General features: G+C 46.1%; 2 protein-coding genes across 4 annotated transcripts in view; one reads left to right on the forward strand and one right to left on the reverse strand.

Moving 5' to 3' along the window:
* Positions 1–16100, forward strand: part of LOC142216910 (uncharacterized) — a 28466-nt gene extending 12366 nt beyond the window's left edge. Inside the window, exons 2-10 of the mRNA XM_075285015.1 lie at positions 227–3700; positions 4846–4937; positions 5025–5083; positions 6083–6240; positions 7780–7942; positions 8300–8491; positions 9204–9434; positions 14730–14871; positions 15681–16100. Of these exons, the coding sequence (XP_075141116.1) occupies positions 227–3700; positions 4846–4937; positions 5025–5083; positions 6083–6240; positions 7780–7942; positions 8300–8491; positions 9204–9434; positions 14730–14871; positions 15681–15755 (4586 nt within the window). The 3' untranslated portion in view covers positions 15756–16100. The remainder of the gene's footprint in view (positions 1–226; positions 3701–4845; positions 4938–5024; positions 5084–6082; positions 6241–7779; positions 7943–8299; positions 8492–9203; positions 9435–14729; positions 14872–15680) is intronic.
* A 7545-nt stretch (positions 16101–23645) lies between these two features.
* Positions 23646–26248, reverse strand: part of TNRC6A (trinucleotide repeat containing adaptor 6A) — a 42930-nt gene continuing 40327 nt past the window's right edge. For all 3 annotated transcript variants that reach the window (XM_075284066.1, XM_075284067.1, XM_075284065.1), the window contains 4 exons: positions 25901–26122; positions 25592–25662; positions 25361–25500; positions 23646–24996 (listed from right to left, as the gene is read on the reverse strand). In XM_075284066.1, the coding sequence (XP_075140167.1) occupies positions 24630–24996; positions 25361–25500; positions 25592–25662; positions 25901–26122 (800 nt within the window). In that variant the 3' untranslated portion in view covers positions 23646–24629. The remainder of the gene's footprint in view (positions 24997–25360; positions 25501–25591; positions 25663–25900; positions 26123–26248) is intronic.

Here is a 26248-nt window from a genome sequence, read left to right on the forward strand (position 1 = left end):
ATAATCAGTTATAATGTACATATACATGTGACTAATGCAGGGCACATAAATAATTCCGCCATACTGTAAGTATAAATAATGCCGCCATACTGTAAGTATAAATAATGTCGCCATACAGTACTCAAATAATATCTGTTCTTCTCAATATACCCTTAATAATAGCACCAACATACACAGCAGAGTGTCCACTACATTTAATAACTCATTTCCTCTTTGTACTTTCTAGAGCTTTTTGCCAATGTTACGTATGAAGTTGAAACGTCCACAACAACCACTTTGGGGTCTCAGTTTAACATGGCTGTGACTACACAGACCCCTCTCCGAAAACCATTGGGATCCCGTGCGCCCACCAAAAAAACACCTGTGCATTCTTCAGCTCCCAGAAATGGCAGAATACTCCGTCCTCCCCCAGCAGAAGAAACCCGAATAATAAACACCACCCATGCCAAACATAAAAATTCCACCCACACCACGGATATAAGTTCCACGCACAATAATACACATTGGCGTCCTACTAAAATGCCTGTTACTGCCAAGAGCCATCTACAGAGGGAGACCTCTATAAAGAAACCCATCATCAAGAAAGTGCCAACCCCTCCGAGCAAGCTCAAAAGTATGATGAAGACCACAATGAAGAACCCCTCTGCTAGGTATCACAGCCCACCACACGTCCACCATAGGAATGCCACAATGAGGCCAGGAATGGGACATTTCCACTCCTCAAATCATAGTGCTGGTGTGGCAGAGCTGGCCAAATCCCATCGAGTTGTAACACCATTGAGAAACGGCTTAAAAGTTGGCCAGAAGGATGTCTCACCAGTAGCCGAAAGAGTCAGACAACCCTCATTGGGTTCCCACCTCAACAAACATCTAAGAGATAAAGCAAACAGCACCTCGGCATTGCTTAGTACTGTCACAAACAACAATACCAAGTCCGATGACCATGAGATCAACCATATTACTCACTCTTTTCCAAATTCCAGTTTTGTACATGAGAAAAAGTCCATGTTATATGAACTGAACTCTCTGAACTCATCAGAACAGGTACGGAGAGTGGAAAACATGTCCTTGGTACCTGAGATCGATAGACAGAAAGACTTAGCCACTACGCTTTTGCAAGGAATACATTCGCCAGGAACACGACAATCGGAAGTAATGCAAGAGTTGAATTCAAAAGTAAATATAAAGGTACCAGATAGAAATGCCATCTATAATCATACAAAACAAAGCTTAAGAGACACGGCAGAACTTTTTGGATTGGGTCAAGATGGGACAATTCGGTTAGAACAAGGCAAAATTGATCAAGTTAGTACTGTTGAGTCTGTAATGGTCAACGGGACCAAAAGAACTTCAGATACACAAAGCTCTACAAATAGTGAGTCTGGTGTGGGGGAAACTACACAGGTCTGGACTCCAGTACGGACACCAACACAGTCAGAAGTTCCAGCACACAACAACGTGGAGCAGCAGTACCATACTCGGCCAGAATTAACAACAGGTGGACACGTTCATCACAACCACACACATAGTCATAGACACCATAAACACTTGGGTCAACATAAACAGTCTGATAACACTGTGTCTCAACATACCATAACATCCCCGGTAAGGTCAAGTGGTCCTAATAGACACCATCTTAGACATCCACACAACACAACTCATACACATGAGCACAATGAACACTGGGTGCAACATCAGATAAGTTCTACTCAAGTCTCCTCAGATCAGCTGGGCACACATGGGCATCCAAACAAATCACCGCTCCAAGGAGAGGCAATAAGCTTCCACGAAAGTCGAGCAGCCATTACGAATGGATCAGATATAGCAGTGGGCACCTTGACCCATCTAAGAAAGAATATTTCCGAACCTGAAACAACCACACCAAGTTCTTGGAAGCTTTTCACAACTGTAGAACCAAAATTGACTACCCAAAGTTTACAAAACGTAACTACTGTAAGTCAACTAACAACGCAAACCCAACAGGGGTCAACAACACTTTATGATCCAGTCATAACTGACAATAATACAGGTCCACACATGGTAAACAATTTGGAAGAAGGCGGCTTATCGAGTCCATACCCAAATATAACCATTAAACTGGTAACACCAAAAGACCCATCAACACATTCAACCGAGTCGTTTCAGATGGAACTTACCACCAACACATATCCAAAGCTAACACAGCTACCCACACATAAAAATACTGAGGTCACGGTACACAACAGCCAGAAAGTAACCCCAAAAGGTGAGGTAGAGTTAACCACACAGTCCCGGCTTAACTTTGCTGAAGAGTCCCAACCATGGGTACCTACACACAGCCAGCCTGAGCTGACCACTCATGGCTCATATCAGTCCACACAGTCCTATCCAAATCTCCCCACAAAGACAAAATCTATGAAAGTCAATATTGAGTCATCCACTGAGCCATTGCCTAGCTCAGGTCTGATCACAGAGACTTATCCCCATCTATTTACCAAACCCCCATTGACCACACACAGTCCATCAGATGTTTTAACATCGAAATCCTTCAATGGTACCCATACAGACTTATCCACAAACAGTCAGTACCATGATTCTAGAACAACCCCACATATCAAGACAGAACCAATAACACATGGTGACAACGAGTCATCGACACAAACAGATTCAGTCTTAAACCAGTCTCGATCAACTTCACAAATGGAACCAACGACTAAGGAAAACTCAGAACCAACCACCCCTATTACTAACACAGTACTAACCAATTGGACTCAAAGAGAAACAAGAACAAAAGATGAGACGAGCTCTGTTACTCGAGTGGAATCAACCACAAGCAGCCAAATGTACACAATAACACAAACTGAATCAAACACAAAGACTCAAACAGTATCGTCATTGGAGACGGAGCCAAGTGCCACCAATCGTGAGTCACAATCACCCGTACACAAAGATATGACCACAGAAAGGTATGCAGAACAACCCACACAAACACAACATATCACCGAGGCCACGACACAGCCAACTAGCAAGCCTAGAATTGGGTCCATCACTCCCGGTGGGACTGTCGTAAAGTATGAAACTGTATCAGTCACACAACAACCTGGACCACTTGACCAGACCACCACATTAACTTATGGTAGGGATGAAACAGAATCAACCGAGCAAACCGAATCAACTTCTAAGATTCCTCCAAGCCCAATTACACCCTACGGTCACGAATCACCAACTCACAGAGGGCACTCACAGTCAACACAACCAGATGAGGAAACTCAGACATATCCTCAGCTTACCACAAGGGCTAGATCAGAGCTTACTCCCACAGGAGAACCTGGCAAGGAAACATCAAGAGAAGATGTAACCTCAGTACCGGGGATACCAAGTGTAAGTGATGGCCATGTTAGGTCACACACCACTGCAAGACCTTGGAGTGAGGCATCAAGCCCAGCATTGACTGGTGGGCATCCAAGTCAAGATGGTAGATGGGACTCAGGGCCAACATCGACTTCGAATGTGCCAACGTTTTACACCACGAGAAGCCATACTTCAGAAAGAGATCATGCCATTAGTTTGACGACAGTAAAAAGTTCTTCAATGGAGACAAAGTCGGTGACATCACCACCATCCAACATGTACACCACCCAAACCACCGGTGAGATGATGTCAGCGCAGCCTGGAAAAGACCGAATCTTCATTGTGGACGAGCAACAACCAGTCTTTAAAGGTCAGACATGAACCATTACTGCCCAGACTAGAATAATGTCTTCGTCTTGACTTTATGTGTTGTTTTTCTCCGCGTTTGTCTTGAGTATCTTAGAAGCCGCATTTGCTGATTGACCTTTTCAGGAAGAAAGATCGCTCATAAAGATATCATGGTGGATTTTCTGCTGATGTCTTTAGGTTTACAAAATCCAGGCCATCAAAAGAGCAAAAGCTTGAAAAAAATTCTTATATGATAGAATAAAAAAATTACTTTTGTCTCGGTGAGCAACACAAAATAGTCAGAGCTCAGGTTGGGGTGGCTAATAAATTTAGACTGGAGGGTACAGACCATACCCCTACCAGGTGTCTCCAGAAATCTAGAACCTATCCGAGACCAGAAACTAGGATCTTATGGTCCAAAAATGATATATGTGACGTTTTAGTTTTAGTTGACAGCTACCAGATTATCAGAGAACACTGGCCCATGACTTAAAGGAACACTCCAACCTGAATACATCCTCATCATCTTCTTGCAGACTGTTGATTTGTATAGAACCTATCTCACACACAGAAGTCTATGGAGAGGGGAGCGAAGAGGAGGAGGCTGCTAATTGCTTTATTCTGTTCAGTGGTGGAGCTTTATCTTGGACGACACAGCAGTTTCAGAAGAGTTCGTTCTTTCACTTACAGTGTAGTGGAACAGCTGCAGTCTTTCCCAGAAGCCTCCTCCTCCCCCTTTCCTCTCCATAGACTTCTGTGTAGGAAAAGTAACTCAGCCTGATAAATGAAGAAGGGAACCTAGTTCTATAATAAGATATATTACAAAGTTTCTTATATTCCCCTGTACTATTCATTTATGAAAAGTCAGTTTAGAATTGGAGCCATGCTTTAAGATATTTTTATTGGGGTCAGAGTTCAGTTTTTCTCCTACTTACAGTTACCACTAGGGGGCCTGTAGGAGCTTAATGCATACAATGTCTAATAAAATAGTTTTCTTTAAGGAGTGGATTACTATTGGGTGACTGTACAATGTTAGCGCTCAATGCCAGTCTGCTGCGTCCAATAATGATGTCTAGAGAGAAAAAAACTAAAAATAAAATATGTTTTTTATTTCAGTATATTTGTTTAATTTCCTTGTTTTATTTCCTCGCTCTTCTCCTCCATCAGTGCAAACCATTAATGTCACTTACAAAACGAACGTGAGCCACCACGCTGAGTGTGAACGACCGGACGCCTGCAGACCGCTTCTTCTACAAGAGGTCAGTGTCCTGGCATGGGACCACGTCTAGATTTGCAGTCTGATACAATCCACGTCCTGACTTGCTCTCCTTTGTGTTCTCTTTCAGTTGACTTCTGCTTACAAGTCTACCCCGGGATTTGATAAGATTGAGATTCTGAATGTGACGTGAGTGACATGAGCGCGGCTGGGACACGCTGCTTGTTATTTGGTGGCCCAGCTGTGTAGAGGATAGCCTGCGGCATCATACAATATATATATACACTGATTATTTCTGGTAGCCTAGTAACCACTTGATTTCCTGTCTGGGTGACCACTACCTATATCCTCATACTTGTGCCGGAGTGGTCACAGGAAGTTCTGCTATACAGTATACTGCCTCTCCAGGCTACGCAGACTTGTGATGGGTTCTTCTCACAAGAAGAGCTTCACTATTAAAAATGACATCGAGGAGAAAGTGCAGAAACAACATGAAGACAACTTGAGGTCAGGCCGGCGATCTGGTGATCGTTGCGGACCTGGCATCATCTGTATTCTTATGTAGCGGTATCTGTCGGAGCCTTCCGTCAGACAGTACGTTGCAGCATTTTCCCACACCTGCCTAAAACTTTTGCAAAGTAAGAATGGTTTCGTAAATAGAACACACTATATTCGGTGTGACCTTTGCCCTTTATCAGTTCTTCCCGGTACTTGCAGACAGTATTTGGTAGAACTGGGCGCGGAGGTTGTTCCTGCCGCCATCTTGGAGAACTAAGTCCAGATCTTCTGTGTATGTTGCTTGCTCCAATCCGTCTGTCTCTTCATGTCATCCCAGACAGACTGGATGATGTTCAGCTCAGGGCTCTATCTGTGGGGCCCATATCATCAATGCCACGACTCCTCCTCCAAAGTGCAAAGGTCACCCCAAATATTAATGGCATTTACATTTCTCTTGTCTTCATTCGCTTCATTTTGGTGACTATTAACCCTTCTATTTCTGAAAGCGTTCTTACTCTGCAGCACGTTTTCCGCGCCTGCCTAAAACTTGTGCCCAGCAGGGTCTACACATGCTTGCTATGCTGGATGCCGAGTAGGTTTGTGTCCCTGTAGTATTGCAGGATATTTTTAATGCGGTGAGTAAATCTGCCTTTCAGGCGTCCTGGCAATATCTTCCGCCTGTCGTTTCAGGGTGGCTGGCACTGCCTTGGAATACAAAGTGCTGTTCAGCGTGCGTCCAGGGAGCCTGATGTCTGCTGCGCAGGAACTCGTCCTCTCTAACCCATCCGTGATATTTGGGGCCTTGGAGAAACCCTTAGCCTATAGGATCTATAACACAAGCCTGACAGGTGAGGCCCTGGTAATGGCGGCCGCTATGTGGTGATGTATTGGGGACGGTTTGCACTTTGACCTGTTATCTGGTTACATGGGACTCACGGGCTCGGTGAATGGAAATCTCCATTTTTCCTGTAATAACGAGATTGTCCTCTGCAGGGAGGTGACCCCTGACCTCGGCCTCCTGCCGTTCACCATTTCCTCTAGAAAAGCCACTGCCTGTCACTTCTTTTTATCATATTTGATGCCCCCGCTGCGCTGTGTCCTTCACTGACGTCAGGTCTGTCCAATACGTCCACAATAGATACAAATAGCATCGGCCTCCATATTACAGCGCTGGTCCCTGCTGTATGTAGCAGCACAACCTGTACTCAAATCCAGGGAAAGTGCAGGACTAGTCAAAGCAAGGTCCTTAATATTCCAGTCCCTGGTGCTGATGTCCATTGGATTAATATTCCGGTCCCTGGTGCCAAAGTGGTTTAGTATTATACTCCCTGGTGTACAGTGGATTAATATTACAGTCCCTAATTTCAAGGTATTCTATATTCTGGTCCCTGGTATCCAGTGGTACAATATTCTGGTCCCTGGTGTCCAGTAGTCTAATATTTTGGTCCCTGGTATCCAGTGGTACAATATTCTGGTCCCTGGTGTCCAGTAGTCTAATATTTTGGTCCCTGGTATCCAGTGGTATAATATTCTGGTCCCTGGTGTCCAGTAGTCTAATATTTTGGTCCCTGGTGTCCAGTGGCTTAGTATTATAGTCCCTGGTGTACAGTGGCTTAGTATTATAGTCCCTGGTGTACAGTGGCTCAGTATTATAGTCCCTGGTGTCCAGTGGCTTAGTATTATAGTCCCTGGTGTACAGTGGCTTAGTATTACAGTCCCTGGTGTCCAGTGGCTTAGTATTATAGTCCCTGGTGTCCAGTGGCTTAGTATTATAGTCCCTGGTGTACAGTGGCTTAGTATTATAGTCCCTGGTGTACAGTGGCTCAGTATTATAGTCCCTGGTGTCCAGTGGCTTAGTATTATAGTCCCTGGTGTCCAGTGGCTTAGTATTATAGTCCCTGGTGTCCAGTGGCTTAGTATTATAGTCCCTGGTGTACAGTGGCTTAGTATTATAGTCCCTGGTGTACAGTGGCTTAGTATTATAGTCCCTGGTGTACAGTGGCTCAGTATTACAGTCCCTGGTGTACAGTGGCTTAGTATTATAGTCCCTGGTGTCCAGTGGCTTAGTATTACAGTCCCTGGTGTCCAGTGGCTTAGTATTATAGTCCCTGGTGTCCAGTGGCTTAGTATTATAGTCCCTGGTGTCCAGTGGCTTAGTATTATAGTCCCTGGTGTCCAGTGGCTTAGTATTATAGTCCCTGGTGTCCAGTGGCTTAGTATTATAGTCCCTGGTGTCCAGTGGATTCATATTCCAGTCGCTGATTTCAAGTTGTTCTGTATTCCGGTCCCTGTTGTCCGGTGGTTTAATATTCCAGTCCTTGCTCTCAGGACTTGTTCAGAAGTACCGAGCATTATCTATCTTACTCCAAATTCGCTCCTCTTCACAGACAACCACGTGGACCCTTGTACCGACTGGTTCGCGTGTCCTCGGAGTTTCCAGTGTGTGCCTTTGCGGAAACTTAGCGCCCTCTGCTTGTCACCTTGTCACAGTATCTTCTGCCATAACAACGGCATCTGCATCCACCGCAAAGGGCAGGACCCTGAGTGCCAGTGAGTAGTACGGCTTGTATCTTATATACTGTGACATCAGCAGGAGTGCGGCGGAGACCTGGGAGACGTCCAGGCTCATGTGCGTAAAGCTTTATCATCGGGGTTAATTCTGTCCTCCTGGCACAGGTGTGGGTCTTGTTACAGTGTGTCAGCGCTGCAGCTGTATAAGCAAGTCCTGACTCGGATCAGGTCTCCATACAGATGTCCTCATTATAATGTAGCAGAGGATTCTTATAAGACCTTATTGCTATTATACAAGATCCGGCATAGCTGGCCGTGTAGGCTGAGACTTGTAGTTCTTCAGCACTTCAGTTATTTACAGCTCAGTCACCCTGGATTTTGTCTTGACCCCATTAGGTGCCCAATTGGCAGAGACTTTTGGTACATGGGACAAACCTGTGACTACAGAATGACTCACCACCGTCTTGCCGCCATTGCCTGCGCCGTCGTGTTTTGCATCATCATTTGCGCCGCGGCCGCTGTTTTTATCCTGGTGCGGAGGTTTCAGACGCAGATTCTGCAACAGAAGGTGGCTCAGACTCAAAGCAGGTAACACAATGTCACTGGTGGTGTCTCATCTATGGCCACGTACTACGGACCTGTGCAGTTGTGCCGGTGCTCTCACCTATAGCGCTCATAGAGCATTGTGCACTTTACTAGTCCTCTGTTACTCCTACTGGAAATGTAGAAATTGAGTCAATGGCTGATTGGGGTTTTTAGGTCTAGGCTGGAATGATATTCAGGCTCCCCATATTTTGGAGGTTTAGCGGGTCCAGTTATGGTTTCCATTATAGGAGACCCTTCAGATGTCGCATCCTAGTGACAGGCGGGCAGTCTCCAGCCATATAATGTCGCTCTATAGCTCTCATCCCGTCGTCACATTTTACGTTCCCTGCTCGCCTCCTGCTGGCGAGGAAAGTCATGGACAGAGGTTGCAAGAGGGAAAGACGGCGGTGGAAATGGCCCGGGTATCTGTTGCCATGGTAACCGGAGATGAGCGTTCATATTGGCGATCATTTAATACGGTTTCTTAAATTCCGAACAATTGTCAGGAGACCGTTCTCTGCTTCAGGAGATCTGGACCTAGAAATAAGATGAGTTCAACGCAAAACGGAAATGATATAAAACATGGAGAGATCTCTGTTACCTACTGCGAGACATGTCACACCCGCCCGTGGTCCAGGACTGAGACATTTTGGGTGTTGGTGCTTAGTGCATGTTACATTGCCTGCTATTAATAAGGTCATTCCCCTATTTTTAGTTACAGGAGGTTCAGTCGCTTTGACGATGTCCCCACGCATTTCTGGTGCCCTTCGCAAACATGGCTGACAGCCTCAGCGTCGCTCAATTCTCTGGATAACCCGGCGTTCAGCAGCTCTGAAGAAGTCTTTCCCCTGCAGGCTCTGGGGAGCTGTGTGTGCGGCTGTCAGGACGGTGCGCGGAGCGGCTCCCAAACAAACCAGGCCCAGCAGCCCGCCCGGGCACCACCCAGGTAATGGACGGCGCCAAGGAAATGGAACTAGGGCTGTGACTATCAAGAATTGGCATTGCCGTGACGCATGGGTTTTATGGGATTACCCACAACCACTAAAAGGGGGCGTGGTCAATGCAAATCAGGCTAAGGCGGGGTTCACATTACCATTCATTCTGATAGGGTGCATTAAAAAAAAAAAAAAAATGGACGCCTATCATAATGGACATTAACGGACACCATTGTCTGTCTCCGTCCTTTACCCATATGTGTTAATGGTGAAAAAAAAAAATAACGTACACTTAATGTACGCCATAAGTCCTATATTTTGTATGAACACACACGTTAAAAAAAAAAACGGACGTGATGGATTCGTTGAAAACAAACGGTCAACAGATCAAATCCCATTGAAGTGAATTGGATTTTTTACGGCTTTATGACAGATGTGGTAGTGTGAACGGCCCTTTAGTTGGAGTATAAAACAGCGGCCATCCGACAGACACCATTATAGTCTGCGGGGTCCGCTGGTGTCTGCGGGTAATCGCTATCCGTGAACAAAGGTGAGCCTAGCCTTAGTGGTCACATTTGGGGATTAGGGGTGTAGTTTATAGTTATCAGAAGTCTTAGGGCTCGTTCACACGGTGTAACGTCCCGCGAGATTTGGCACGTGTACGCCGCGTGACCCTTTGCGTGCCGTACACGCTCCCATTGAGTTCAATGGGAGCGGGGAGCATATGCGCTGCGCTAGTTTGCGGCCGTGAATAAATGCACGGCCGCAAACTAGCGCGGCGCATACGATCCCCGCTCCCATTGAAATGAATGGGAGCGTGTACGGCACGCAAAGGGTCACGCGGCGTACACGTGCCAAATCTCGCGGGACGTTACACCGTGTGAACGAGCCCTTAGGCCTACATTTTGGTCTGGGGTCTATTTACAGACCCATTCGGCGCCCCCATCCACATGTTGGTGATAGTCACAGATGAGTCCGTGTGAGAACCTCAGGATGTGTCCGTACAGTCCTCAATGATTGACATGTATTGGGCATGGAGGGCACGGATTGCGCACATTGTCATGGAGCCACACCAGCACACGGTTTTGCCCCACTTTTTGCCCCTTTATCACCGCCGTACACGGATATTTCTGCCCTGAATAATTTGAGACAAATGTCATTGTCAAGGTTAGTTGTCAGGCAGTGAGTCTCTAGCAACTAAATGGTCAGAGGGGAGGAGCATAGCTTCCTGACGCCTAAGGTCATTAGAGGTAATTAGAGGTAATTCTGCCCATGTGACGTGTCCATACAGTCATAGATGTCCCTATCAACCAATCACAGCACAGCTTTCACTTTGTATTCTGCTGTTTCGGAATGAAAGCTGTGCTGTGATTGGTTGCCAGGAGCCTCTATGACAGTTTTGCTGTTACACGGTTTCATAAATCTGCCCCATTGACCTAAAAGGGGTATTCCAGTCACAGTGCGTTACCCCCAATCCATAGGGAGTAGAGATGAGCGAACACTGTTCGGATCAGCCGATCTGAACAGCACGCTCTCATAGAAATGAATGGAAACACCTGTGACGCTGACTTTGCCGGTGGCCGGCCGGCGTCACAGGTGTTTCCATTCATTTCTATGGGTGCGCGCTGTTCGGATTGGCTGATCCGAACAGTGTTCGCTCATCTCTAGTAGGGAGTGATTTGCCAATTGCTGGGGGTGTTTTTCCCCTCCGTTTCGAAGTAGCAGTGGTCAGAAGTGCAGACCCCCACTCCATTCATCTCATTGGGACCTGACAAACTCCTCTATGGTATCCCGTACAGGTGGACTGACCGCTGACATACATGGCTGACCTAAAGCTTCATTCTCACGAGTCACAATTTATTTCAAGGCGGAAAATGCTGAGAAATTCCTCTTCCCCTTCCGCGGCCGTATTCACCATGAAGGGGTCTAATCGTCAGGAACTTCCGGCCACAGAATCCACGACAAGATGCTATTTTTTCTCTGCGTCCTGCTGTGAACGCTCAAAGACGGGTTTATTGGGGGCGGAATCTGCCTCCAAATCCGTGACAGATTCCTCCGTGAGAACCAAGCCTTAAAGTCATTGGGGGAGCTTCATGAAGACTGCGGTTCTATCAATGCCGTAACCCCATCGTTGGAGGGGGCAGCGTATACGATGAGGCGCACGCGTGTAGATTTCCAGCATGTTTTATTAGATTTTAGATCTAGATGATCAGATTTGACATGATGATAAATCTACATAACCTCGGGAAAGGGATGCGTGGTGCAAAAAATTACAACTTTCTATGTCTCGCCCGCCCCATAGATTTTATCTGTTGCCATAAATCACTGCGCCTATAGTAAGGGTTGCTATATGATCAGTCCATTATACGGTTCGTCATTGATGTCACCTCCGAGCGAGACACCTTCTCCGATGGGAACTAAAGGGTTAAAATATTTTGGCTGGCAGCGCCAGACAGGGGTGATTTGCATGTCTGCCTATAATTGGGCACATGCGCATGTAGGGCAGCATTCGGAGGATGTGCGGGGAATACGTAATGAGGAGCTGACACGCGCTATTGCATCTTCCCCACTGCTCCAGCACTGCAGGGGTTACTTAATCCTGAAGCAGCGCTGAGACCCCATTACCTTAGCCGTGAAGGTATCTGGAACGTGAGGGAACGCAGGGCTGGGATTGGCTGAGCTGTTGTCATGGTTACACTGGTCTGTCTGCACCGGGAGTGCGGCGCTGGCTGCTGCTGCGGGGAGTATTACCAGGACGGCTCAATTAGAGTGCGAAGGCTTCACGCTGCGCGGACACGTGTAGTCCTCTCCACGCGTAACACGACCTTAACACCAGCACATGACACCGGGTGTCGGCTCGGTCACCGTCACCCTCACTCGTGTTAATAGAGCGCCCCCTACAGATTCAAGATCTCTGCTTGCTGTCAGTGACTGGTAACATCCTTGTTCACACCCTGAAGCTGAAACATTGGAAAATCCGCACTGAAATCTGCTCCGAAAATCTGCACCAACTTGAACAGATTTGGGTGCACATTTCCGTACACGGTTAAGCGGATTATGATGCCGTTTAGAAATAAAATGACATTGTGGATATTCAAATAAGTCAAATTCGGCGTCCAAAAAAAGTTGATGCCGATGGTGGTGCATTGATATCTGCCCAGAAAATCCTCATGTAATCCCGATCATATGTATGTGCCCCTGGAGACCTAATACATCTCACAGCTGAGGGTTTGCTACAGTTGTATCCAGACTAGAGATCGGCAATCATTGGTCGTGTGATGGGAGTCGCGGCCAAAGGATTGTCTAGATTGGATACGGTTGTAGTCTGAAGCGTCCTCCTGGTATAATGACCCCCAGTCTTTACAGAACACCAGGTCGCAGACACACGTCCTATATCACAGATCAGATCCGGACAGCCCTGGATCCCTGCAAGATATAATCCATCATCCTGCTCAGCGCTCCTGTACTATATGGTCACCTTACCCCATTAGTGCACACAGATAATTAGGTTAATGAAGAGACAGTTTTTGGGCGGGGGAGGGGTGGTGGTGGCCTCTGCAATGCGTCCCTGGCAGCGGTCGCTTCATAGATCCCCGGGATTCTTGCTGCTTAGTTAAAGGTCCATTTCCCGGCTGTGTTTTCCATCCTGCGCTCCATTAAGCAGACTTCATGGAATCAGGATAGTTCATGGAAGCAAAGAAATCAATTAGCGCTCAGCGTGCGGCGTCCCCGGCCGTGTGCGACTGCGGAGACCTTCAGGCCTTGTGCCGTGACAAGGTGACATAGACAATCACTGATGTATTTATGGCAAGTCCATTACTCTTTGCAGGATGTAAAGCATATGGAGGTCGTGGCGGGAGCCCTCGCTAGACACAAAAAGCGTATTTCCATATATTACATGGTCAGAGAGTGGAGAGTCCGCTTGTAATACAGCATTTCAGCTGTAGGGGTCACTGCAGGAGAAATGTATTGGCTACCAGGGGCTAGGGCCTCAATATGGAGACCTTAAAGGGTTTGTCCAGGACTGTAATAATGAGCCCAACTTCTTCTAATGTCATGTCACATAGCCATGCTGCAGCTCAGTCCCATTCAAGGACTGAGCTGCAATATCACACACAACCTGTGGATAGTTGTGGCACTGTTTTTAGAAGAAAGCAGTCACTCTTATATGTCGCACATCTCCAGCGCAGAGACCCCATGTACGTCCATAGGTGTAAGTGACATCAGTGGCTCCGCTTATTACGCCGCTGTATATTATAATCTGACCTCTTCAGTACCACCGTCCCTTTAAAGGCAGCTCCTTTGTGTTGCTCCTGCATAGACTATAGTACAATGACCGGCTCTGCTCTGTGAATGCCGCCCCCCGGAGGGATTAGCTCCATCAATGGTGACCAGGGACAGAAAACTGCAGACTCTATGTTACTATAGAAAGTTCTAGAACCAGCCGTTCTGGTCACTTCTCCATTATTTGGGCTGCGGACAAGGTGTCACAATACATCCACCTGACCGGCCATACTGCGCCTGTAGAGCCGTCATATACACATACTGCACAGTGCACCATTATTAAACCCGGACTCCCTCTTCCAACCCTGTTTGCTGCTTTAGCTGTCCCTATCCCTGCATTTAGACTGTAGTTGTAATTCCAGTGTTTGGCACCAGGGGGCAGTATTCTCATAGCAATCACTTCTCTAGATTTGCAGTATTGTAACTGCAAACTGTCAGCAGGACTATCACTCCCAGCATCCATAGACAATCGGGGGGCCAGCTATAGCCCCCATACAGACGTGACCACCCCTATATCAATACATACCCCTACATATGTATGTGAGCAAGAGGTGGGGGGCAGTGGAAGGGCGACATATAGCTTTCCATAGGGACTGTCAACAGTTAATTTTTCGGAGCTATAAAAATCCATTTCTGCCCGGGTAGACGACATGATCTAGATGCATAGGATAACTAAGGTGATACCCAGAATGCATTGCATGACATTGAGCGTGGAGCAGACGTTTCATGGACGCGGCGTTTGGCGAGACTCGCTGATGCAGCGTTCTGTGCCTCGTATCCTGGTCAGGGGAAGGCTGCGGACTCGGTTTAGTTCCCAAACACACATTTTGATGCCTTGTACACCAGAAGGGACAGCTGGTGTAGGTCACTTATGGATGAGAAGACCCCTTTAAGATGTATTACAAGGATTCTGGATCTAACTTATGAACTAGTTAGCAGTGATCGGACTGGTTTCCATGCGCGGCTTCTGCTCGGAGTACCCCTTTAAGTTGATGGTGTCACACTTGGTTTCTATCTTTCAGACTGGAGACAAGTTGTAGCAGCGTCAACGACTTGATGATCGACTCTGGGAAAGCAAGTGACGTGTCAGTGTGCAGCTGGCCTATGGAACCGATCCACTGGACCCCCTTCCCCATCCTACACCAGCTGTCCCTGCAGTCCCCGGTATGTGGATTACCCCTTTACCACCTTGAGATATTCTCACCCTTTCATAGCTGCCCACACACTGATTCCAGCACAGTTGGAATTTTTTCTCTAACCCGCACCATTCCCGAGTGATCAGGCATCGAAATTAACTAGACTCCCTAATGCCAAGTGGGTGCAGTAGACAAGGGGCTCTGATTGGATGTCTCAGTCACGCCCCCGTGTCTGCTTCTGCACTCACTTGATATTAGGGAGTTTTGTTAGTTTTGATGCCGGATTGCTCAGGACTGGTGCAGGCCTTCACCCACTTGATATTAGGGAGTTTAGTTAGTTTTGATACCTGATTGCTCAGGAATGGTGCAGGCCTTCACCCACTTGATATTAGGGAGTTTAGTTAGTTTTGATGCCTGATTGCTCAGGAATGGTGCAGGCCTTCACCCACTTGATGGAGTTTAGTTAGTTTTGATACCTGATTGCTCAGGAATGGTGCAGGCCTTCACCCACTTGATATTAGGGAGTTTAGTTAGTTTTGATACCGGATTGCTCAGGAATGGTGCAGGCCTTCACCCACTTGATATTAGGGAGTTTAGTTAGTTTTGATGCCTGATTGCTCAGGAATGGTGCAGGCCTTCACCCACTTGATATTAGGGAGTCTAGTTAGGCAGCGATTGCTCAGGAACGGTGGAGGCTAGAGAAAAAATTCCAACTACACTGGAATCAGTGGATCGGCACCTACTGAAGGATAAAAAGGCACAAGTTGGTGAACAGTAAAAGTTTTGCATCATTTATATGTAGACCCTGCAGATGGTAATGACTTTCCTTTCTTCCAGTTTCACGCTCGCAGACCTCATTCCTACTTTGAAGGGATGGAGCTGGTCAACACAGAGAGGAGCTGGACCGCGTAGCTGCCGACAGAACCTATAAGGGCTAGCGCACAGCGTATGATCATGGACACTAATGACAGTGCCTGCCACGTACGAGTATACATCCTATCAGCGGAGTGACTCCTTACTGGACTTGTCAGTCCAAGACTGACCATGCACAAACTATATACTGCGTGTAGCACTTCTGTGTGGTGTACATCATCCCATATGATTGCAGAAACTCCCATGTCACCCACTATAGAGACTGTTCTGGACTCACACATCACATCATGGCCATCCGATGACATCATTACTACTGTCTTGCAGATTGATTCTTGCAACAGATAAACCACTTAAGGTATTACAATAATAAAGTGTTGCTCAGCACACGGGTGCAAGTTATTTGGGGAGGGATCCTGGACATTGCCGCTTATCTATATCCCTGTACAGGGGGAAAGACGTCAACTCTGGAACCTGCAACCGGGTCATGTCAAGGGTGCAGGGATCAGCAAGCTTTGGTCAAATTGCAACTTGTCACTTCTATGGTTTAACAATGGCTGTGTATGCGGATCCCCCTCAGTAGTGGCTTGTGGGTAATGTTCTAGCCCAGGGGTCAGCAACCTTCGGCTCTCCAGCTGCTATGGCACTACAACTCCCAACATGCTCCATTCACTTCCATGGGAGTTCCAAGAACTGCAGAGCAAGTATGCATGCTGGGAGTTGTAGTTTTACAACAGCTGGAGTTGCCTATAAGATCAAGGTAGGTCAGACGGTCTCAGGTGCGGCCATATTGTACGATCGTCTTGGGTCATAAAGCTACTGGACAAGAGGCGGTACCTCCAAAACACAAGGAGGGAACATTTTAGTGTCCCCCATTACAATCACTGTACCCGGAACTCCTTCAGGTCTACCGACCAAGGCTTAGAGCGCCATCTTATGGGAGCCAAGCTTAGGTCACTACAGATGGAGGTAGTCAGGGTGTTATAGCTGTAACAGTCTGTACCCAGTTTATCATTGTGGTGTAGGTGTCTGAAGACCCACAGTGACTTCACATTGGGGGTGCCATGGTTTTAGAGGTGCAGACTGATCTGTAGCAAGGACATGGATTACTCCAGACGTCATTGAGATGAAGGGAACAGTCCAAGAAGTTTCTGCTACTTGTAAACTCAGTCTTATCCCTCCTGCACATACCATTATATATCCTGATGTTCCAGACTGTATTATATCATCATGGAGACCTACAATGCTGCAAATTTGGGGTACAGACCCGAGGTCGGAATGGTACTTGCAGCTGTAAGTTTGGATCCTCTAACCCAGGGTGGGGGATGGGATTTGTGGCTCTGATTAGGTCTGGAGAGTAGAGAGGCATTGTGCAGGAGGTCTTAAAGAGCATCTAATAGAGATGAGCGAACACTATTCAAAACAGCCGTTTCGAACAGCACGCTCCCATAGAAATGAACTAATGTAGCCGGCACGTGAGGGTTAAGCGGCCGGCCACTTCCATTCATTTCTATGGGAGCGTGCTATTCGAAACGGCTGTTTTGAATAGTGTTCACTCATCTCTAGTGTCCAACATTCAAAACAAACATGGTCGCCTCCTTCAAAACCAGCACCACCACCTGTCCACAGGTTATGCGCGGTATTGCAGCTCAGTCCAATCCGCTTTAACAGTGTTCAGCTAACAGCGGACACAACCTGAAGACAGATGTGGCAAATTCTCTGAGCAGCCAAGGGTTATTCTAGACACTTTAAATGGGGTTGTCCCATTATATACACCCTGGGGGCCCTCAGCCATCAAGGGGGCCCAGCGATTGGCATCTATCCTCTAGCCTGTGGTTAGAAGATATGCCTGTAATGGGACAACCACTTTAAGCTGGTCATATAGAATGTACATCTTTCTACTGAATACATGTATGCTCAGCCATGCCGAGCATGTATATGTATGGGGGGGCTTTCAAGATTACATGGCTGTTCTGCAGATAGCAATGTGTATGGCGAGCCATTGGTGCAATGATGATTAGCTGCTGGGCCTCATGCACATGGATGGTAGAGCTGCAGATATGGAGCCTGTATGGTGGCCTCAGAAGGGGAGAGGACTTAAAGGGATTCTACCACTAAAACACTTTTTTTTCTAGTTACCACGTCGGAATAGCCTTTAAAAAGGCTATTCGTCTCTTACCTGTGGAAGTGCTCTCCGCCGCGCCGTTCGTTCAAAAAACCGGTTTATACCGGTATGCTAATTAGTTCTCTCGCAGCGATGGGGGCATCCCCATTGCAGCTCGAAAACCGACCGCAGCGCCGCCTCTCTGGTCTTCGGTGTCCTCCCCTTGCCTCTTCAGCGTCTGTCGGACGCCTACGCAGTATGCTCTCTGTTCGGCGAAGCTTGCCGAACGTACTGCGCATGCGCGAAAGTGCGGTCCCAGCCATAGTGCGGGCACTGCACTTTCGCGCATGCGCAGTACGTTCGGCAAGCTTCGCCGAACAGAGAGCATACTGCGTAGGCGTCTGACAGACGCTGAAGAGGCAAGGGGAGGACACCGAAGACCAGAGAGGCGGCGCTGCGGTCGGTTTTGGAGCTGCAATGGGGATGCCCCCATCACTGCTCCTGCGATGGGGACGCCCCCATCGCTGCGAGAGAACTAATTAGCATACCGGTACAAACCGGTATTTTGAACGAACGGCGCGGCGGAGAGCACTTCCACAGGTAAGAGACGAATAGCCTTTTTAAAGGCTATTCCGACGTGGTAACTAGAAAAAAAAAAGTGTTTTAGTGGTAGAATCCCTTTAAGTAATATGGCAAGAAACATGGGTCTATAACAGGGGTCAGCAACCTTCGGCTCTCCAGCCACTGTGAAACTACAACTCCCAGCATGCTCCATTCACTTCCATGGGAGTTCCAAGAACAGCAGAGCAAGTATGCATGCTGGGAGTTGTAGTCTTGCAACAGCTGGAGAGCCGTACATTCCCTACCCCTGGTCTATAAGGATCAGCAACATCTGGCAATACAACTCCCATCATGCTCCACTCATGAATAATAGAACAAGTATGCCTGCTGGGAGTTGTAGTCTCAACAGATTGAGTGCAGAGGGTTCCTTAGAACACAGATCCATGATTCTGCCATGTGCACGAGGCCTTACTGCCCCTCAACTGGACTCTAAGCACACTCAGCCCAAATTTGGAGAGGAATTTGAGGCCCTGTGGAATCCGCAGCAGAAAGCCCCATCAGAGCCCGGTGACATTCCTCTGCAGTGTAACCTTACGCCAGGAGCTTTCACGCTACAGGTCTTGCATGGGGACCCAAATAACAAAGCCCCTGTCCGCTTAAAAAGTGATTACCTGCAGACCGCATAGACTATAATGGGATCCGCCTGATTTTAGGTGGAATCTGTGTCGGCCTGTACTCCAACCCTGGTGTGAATCCAGCCTTAGATTCCAAGACACAGGGCTCCATTGTTTCTATGGCAAGATGGAATTTGGAGACCGGATCCTTTTCAGTTCCAAATCCCCCCCCAACCTGTCACATAAGAGACCACCACGGCCGGATTTATTAAGAGCAAACGTACTTTATTTCTTACATAACAAGCTTCATAAAACATAAAATAAAACAGGAAGCATTCAAGCATTGAACAATACGATAAGAGGCTGTAAAAGAGTCGCTCCATTCAAGTGTTTGGAGGGCAGCTAAACATTGAGATACTTTATACCTTCTCCTGGGAAGTGTCACAAAGCTAGCTTTGGTTGTAAATTTTTTATTTATTTTTTTTTTAAATATTTTTTTTCCTTTTATTATTTTTTTTTTTTAAAATTTTTATCATTTCGTCAAGCCCCCAGAGGAAAAAAACAAGTGTGCGAGAGCGGAAAATACATTTTTTTTTTTTATTAGAGGCCTCTCGACACATTAGTCCTTTTTTATTTATCGGGTGGTGGGGGCTTTGGGTGGGAGGGGGGTCGGGGCGTCCTGCAGCATATTGTGTAGTAAAATAAGTAATACCGTGCAGGGCGGTTCCCCCTGCCCCTCCGACCCTTACCCCACCTACCGTTCATAAGAGCGGGGCCAGGATTCACTACAGTACTGTTCGTAATAAGTTACAGGTAAAGTGTTCGTCTTATTGAAATACAGAAGGCGGACTTGAAATGACTACCGTACGAGGATCACAGCGCACTCATTGGCAGGTTAGACCAACGTGTCTAGCTACACAATACAAAAACACCATTGTGCTGGTAAAGCACCGGGGAAAGGGGCGAAGGGGGGGGGGGGGGCGTAGATGCGGAGACAAAATGTGCTAGATACAAAGAAAATACAATGCTATTTAGTCACTGCTGGGTTGTTCTTTAACTGAGGTATAAAGGCGGTAAAAAGCGTACTCAAGTGTTAATATCAAATGTCATTTCCAAGCGGCTGTGTCCTGTATATATAGATTTCTTCAAGTTACAAGTTTAGTGCAGGATAGTACAGTTAGAAACATACTCTGGCAGAGTCCTCTCTAAAGCCGACCCAGTCCCCGCGGCGTTGGCGGCCACCAAGACAGATGTGGTTTCTATTGTGCATCGTGATAGCTCAGTGGGGAAACCGCCCATGATGTTGGTCGGCCGTTGCCGCACGGGAGGAGGCCGGTCGCTTTAAGGTTTTCCCAGATAAAAACTAAGGCTATAATGTATTTCTATACCAGGAACAAACGCTGAAGTGTTTGCCTCGTACATCACGAATATTACACTTCTCCTCTGATTATTCAAACACGTTTCACACCACGAAAAATAAAAAATAAAATAAAAACCACAGCCCGACCCATGCGTAATGGTTTCTATTAAATCGGACCGTCCAAAACAAAAAAAAAACATAACGACAAACCGTCTATCGAGGCTAAGCAGCGAGAAGTACATGGTTCACTAATCTCACACTTCAATCAAAAAGAAACAAAAAAACAAGAACATCGTAAAATGTACAATCATCTTCTATTGTAAACAGTTAAAAAGCCACAAGGTTGGTTTGTATCGTCTGACACAAAACAATCAGAGTCAAGGCAATGAGCAAAAATGGCAATGTGTGCGGAACGGGGGGCCCGTGGGTCGCCAAGGAGGTTTGGGAGACGAAAGCTGCGCCAGTTCTGCGGGCGGGCGGGGGAACCTGGAATCGCTTGGAATATTAATGCACCATTTGTTAGATCCATTCTCTCTCCAAAAAAAAAAAAAAAAAAAAAAAAAAAAAAAAAAAATGATAAAAACTGGCTTTGGTTGTCCCAAATATTACTTTAAGAACCCACAGTAAATCTTGCTCCTATCGGCCCTGCCAGCGGTCGGGGGGGTTATAAACGTATGCTGTTGTCAGGGCCCAGATTAGTGGTTTGTATTCCTGGCAGATGCATGGCATAAGGTGCATATATAGAAGTCTACGGAGAGGCAGCTACTGTCTAGGCTGATGGCGACTTGGAAAGGGGGACTTGGAAAAAATCTGAGGGTATTTTCTGAAACAGCACCACGCTTGTCTATAGGCTGTCTGTGGTATTGCAGTTCAGCTGAGGCCGCACCTTGCACAGAAGAGGAGTCTTTTGGTTGCAAATTTTGCAAAGGCAATGCCAAGAGATGGGAGATCTTAAAGTGCTTGTTCCTCTTCCTTCCGCCAAGTCTGCAATGTGCGGCCTCAGCCTAGAGAAGTTTTCAGAACCATTGTATGGATTCATCTGTATAATAAGTGGGGGGCTGACATCTAGGGATCTTACAGATTAGCCGATGACCTGTAAAGTGCAAGCTGCCATTATATGGTCCACTTGCAGCGCAGTCTAATGAGTCTGAACTGTAATATCACGCCCCGGCCACAATACAATGTGGGGCGCTGTTCATTTCCTATCCTTTCAGTAGAAAACAGGCTCTAAAGATATCCCTAGCAACCCAAAGGTGAAAGTGCAGATATTATGGCTGCATACCACCTACAACTGGGTCTGGTTCTGGTGTCATATGGAAGTAGAGACTCTGTGCTATCATATGACACCAGAACCGATCGCTAGAGCGTCGTTACAGACATAGAGCCCGTAGATTAATGGTAAAAGAGTGAAGCGAAGCCACAGTCCTACTTTAAGTGAACGTGGATGATTGTAATACCAGTCTATGAACAAGAGTAAACACAATAAATCCGCTCAAAACCCCCAGCTTTAGATAAAGGAATGATCATACCACATTTTGTAGGCTGCTCAGCTATGAGTAAGGGACATATTTTATTGTCCTGAAACGCGTAAGCAGTGTTTGTATTTGCAATATGGATCTATTTTTGTAAAGATTTTTTAATATGATTCAGTAAAAGTCAAGTTTTATCTATTTTTTGGCGCTGGAATTTTTATTACGGAACTTGTATGAACAAGAGTGGCGCTGTTCCAGAACGTAACCAAATTTTCCAAATATATTCAACCCCCATTAAAGGTTCGGAGAACCGATCACAGTGATGTCACTCCTAAGAAATTGCGGCATTCTTAAGAATGTAAGTAAGCATCAGCTGTCCAATGGCTGCCTCGTGGATTTAGCTGGCCACACACATTAGACCGCCATCTTGTTTGGATGGCTACTTTCATCTGACCCGCCCCTTCCATGCCAAGCATGCATGTTCTCTAAATGGGGAGACAAAGGATCAGGCATGTTGCAATCTTCAGGGTAGAGATGGCCGACCCCGATCTAGGGTGTATGGCCAGCTTTAGTTCTCCTCACTCTATCCATACAGTAACACTTGGGTGCATAAATTATTTGGCGAGCGTCCTAACAGTAAACGTAATATGAATAAACCCCCCCAAAAAAACAAAAAAAAAAACTTACATGCCGCATCACCCACTAATACGAGACTCACAACATAGGTTTACTTTGGACCCAGCAATCCGCTATGGAGGCACTCCGGGGCTTTTCGGGGCTCCCTTGGACAAAAGGAAGAAAACACAACAAAAAGTACAACCTCGGGAGGAGAGGAACTGCTGGTGACCCCTGTCCCCCACTATAATGTGCGGTGGCGGAAAGGTCATAGGTCAGGATTTACACTTCACTATAGAGATTTTTTTTTATTTTACCCTTGTTCAGCTTCTTTGACCGAACAAGCAGAAAATACCATTTATGGCAACGACAGATCATGTAACTTGTTCCTTTTTTTCTCTTTTTTTTTTTTTGCAATTAAGTATTTGCAATCATTGACGTCTAAACATTAAAAAAAAAAAATTAAATATTTTTTTTCCCATTTTTTTCAGTTTGTAGAACGCACGAGAAATTGTTCAGCCCAGTACTCGGTTACAATGTGCATAAATGTGCATAGTTACTAAATAATCGGCTTTTAAAAAAAACACAAACGTAAAACATTAATAAAAACACTGTCACAAGCGAGGACGCCGAGCCACGAAATTAAAAGTAACATGGAGAAAAAAATAAAAATAAAATAAAAAGTTACACATCAGCAAAAATCTCAAGACTACGCACTAAAAAAGACACAGCAAAGCAAGACCGTCTCTTTAAGGTTGGCTTCGGGAAGCTGTAAAGAGGCGGCGGCGGTAGAAGGGGGAGGGGGGATTGTTTTTTGGCAGAGAGGAAAAGTCTTTGAGAAGTTAGCGCTTCCAATAATAATAATAATAAAAAAAAAAAAAAAAAAAAAAGTTGCATTCTTCTAGTGATTTTCTTGTTACATCGGGGAGAAGGAATTCTTACCTATCTTATTCCTGAGAGCCGCAGTATTTTTTTTTTGTTTTTTTTCCCCCTATTTTGGATCATTTAAGAACTCAAAAAAAAAAAAAAAAATCACACCCACACAAACACAATTGGACTCCCAGAGATAAAAGCATCTTGAGCATATTTCTCATTTTTTTTTTAGTTTTTTTTTTTCTATAATCTGATGGAAGAGTAAACATCTTAAAAAAACTAATTAAAATTTAAAAAAAAAAATTCCCGCCCATAAAACAAATGACCCTCCCAAACAGGAACAAAAAAAAAAAAAAAAATTAAAATAAAATGTAAACACGAGGTCCCTGGTAAGGCCCCTCTAAAAACCAAAACGCAAAGCCTTTGAAAGTGCTGCCCCCTACTGGCACACATAGGGTGTATGTCACAGCTGTGGCCACTATTTATTTTTTTTTTTATATTTTGTACATTTTTTATTTTTTTTTTATTTTTTTTTGCTATTATATATATATATTTTTTATTAAAACCGTAGAGCTAAATTCTATTAGGTTTTAGTCGTGAAAACCTGGTGCAATACTTTTTTTTTTTTTTTTAATTCTTAAAAACTAATGTTATAACTGTCAGTTTTTTTTGTTTTTTTTTAACCCCCTTCAGCGCTTGGGAGGCGCCGGTGCTAACGCATTGCTCTGCAACGGGCAGCGGTGCGGCACTCGGGAAGCTGGAAGGCAGTTAAAAACGTTGTAATACCACAAATCAGGTAGGTATATCAAGGCATCTTAGAAACAACAAGCAGTCAATCACGTATGTCTTAAGTACACGCTAGAGTAAACAGTTACACTTGAGCCGTTTTCAAGGTAAAACATAAAAAAGGCGACGCACCCTTCAGTGCAATGGTGGGGGGGGAGGGGAGGAGACGTGAGGGCAGACGGGTCGATACCGAAGCTCCGACATACAAACTTGGGTTTGGACATTGGGAAAAAAAAAAAAAAATTAAAAACCAAAAAAACACTATAAAAACTGGAATTCAACAGCTCAGACGCGGTTCTAGCGCTAATGTGGAAGTGTAAATATAGATTTTTTTTTTCTTCTATTTCACATTATAATATTGGCCTGCATGATTCAAGTATTAGAAACTGATATGTTGTGGGCTAAAATAAAAAGTGGGAAGTGTGCAGAAGAGCGATCCGCAGGGTGGCCTGCAGAGGGTTCACACATACCAAAGTCCAGCCCCCGAGGAGCTGATCAGTAACAATCATCTGAGGTCATGGTTCACGTAGGCTACATGGGCTCTCCGTTTAAGTGATCGACAGGCAGGAAAGAGCCCACGGGTGATGGACTGCTCAGACCCCTGCTCTCGCTGCTTGGGTTACCCCATAAGCTTGTGGAATAGTTTGGGGTGCCCCAGAGAGAAGTGCCGTGAAGATCTCCAGAGCTGGAGCCTGAAGCACCTGGGCTGTTCCAGTGATTGATATCTCCGCGATTCGAGATGCTGTGGGGGCTATCCAGAGAACCGAGCCGGGAATGGCCGGAGCCCAGGGACTGCCAGCCCGGGGAAGGGGTCATTGACTGGCCTTGTGCAAAGAAACGACTGATCTCCTCTTCACTAGCAAACTCGGCAAGGATAGTAGTGTTCCCTAAAACACACCTGGAAGGGGAAAGAGAAAAGACAAATTAATACAGCGCTGCAGTATAGGAGGCCATATGTGCAGGTGATCCAGGATTACAAGACATGGCTGCCATCTTCTCACATCTGTAGGTCACACAGTATGATACAGTTCAGTCCTGATCAAGAATGTGCAATTTGTTTAGGTGGTCTGAGAAGGATGGGAGGGGGTGAAGGATCAGGTTGTGGATTTCTACATACTTAGGTTCTCAGGGGTGTAACCTACTGCCAGAGATGTCCGACCTTAGCTCATTCCTTCCCCATTCACAACATAAGCATGTATGGCAGAGCTGAACATGTATGTAAATGGGCGGAGTTGGAGACAACGTGTCGCGTGGCTACTTACATGTGCAGAGACTTTTGTGCCTTTACTACCTCTTCCTTGGAACTGTAACGGACCACAGCAGTACCATGGGGCAGGTTCAGATGGAATGTTATCAGAGGCCCATGCTGCATGCACAGGGTACGCAGGGTGGAGCCATCGATCTGGAGGAAAGGACCGGACAGTGAGTACAGGAATCCATTAGAAGAAATCCACTAGTCATACGGAGGAGGAGGAGGAGATCGCCATACTTACTTGAGGTGTTAGGTTTTTCAGAACTAGCCAATTTGTTATTCTCCCTGAGCTATTATCACTCCAAGCAGAACCTGAAAATGCAAAAATATTACAAACTGAATTAGGGTAAAGGTCTCCAAAGTGTATAATAACCAGCACCCTCCTTTAGATGTCCAGTGGAGGGGTGTTTACCATGTGCTTGCCCTCGGATCTTGTGTAGTGCTGACACACGCACTGTATTATCACTCATTCCTAGATCCTCCACCAGGAGGCAGCAGTGACATTACTATGATCATGTAAGCCATACCCAAGATGGTCGTGTGTTCTTACCTGGTGTGTATCTGGACTCAGAAGTTTCCCAGCCACTACCTAGGCGCAGGGAGCCATTATCCCAGGCAGATAAAGGCGGCTTCTGACCAGTGAGCCCTGGGGGAGGCCTGGACGGAGCACTGATGCTTTTAGATGGCAAAGGGACTTTCCACAGCTCATGAGCCAGGGAGGTGTTACCGACGGAACCGAGGGACCAAGTTGGTTTGGGATCGCTATTTCTAACTGTAAGCAAGGAAAGGAGAAATATTCAGTAAGTCTATGAACTCTGAAAGACCGGCCCCATATAGAGGAGAACGCCTGGCTGACCGAACACTCACACATACATGCCGGGCAAGCACTAGTCGTCAA

Source organism: Leptodactylus fuscus, chromosome 8 (assembly GCF_031893055.1).
Source record: "Leptodactylus fuscus isolate aLepFus1 chromosome 8, aLepFus1.hap2, whole genome shotgun sequence".
In the NCBI taxonomy this organism is placed as follows: domain Eukaryota; kingdom Metazoa; phylum Chordata; class Amphibia; order Anura; family Leptodactylidae; genus Leptodactylus; species Leptodactylus fuscus.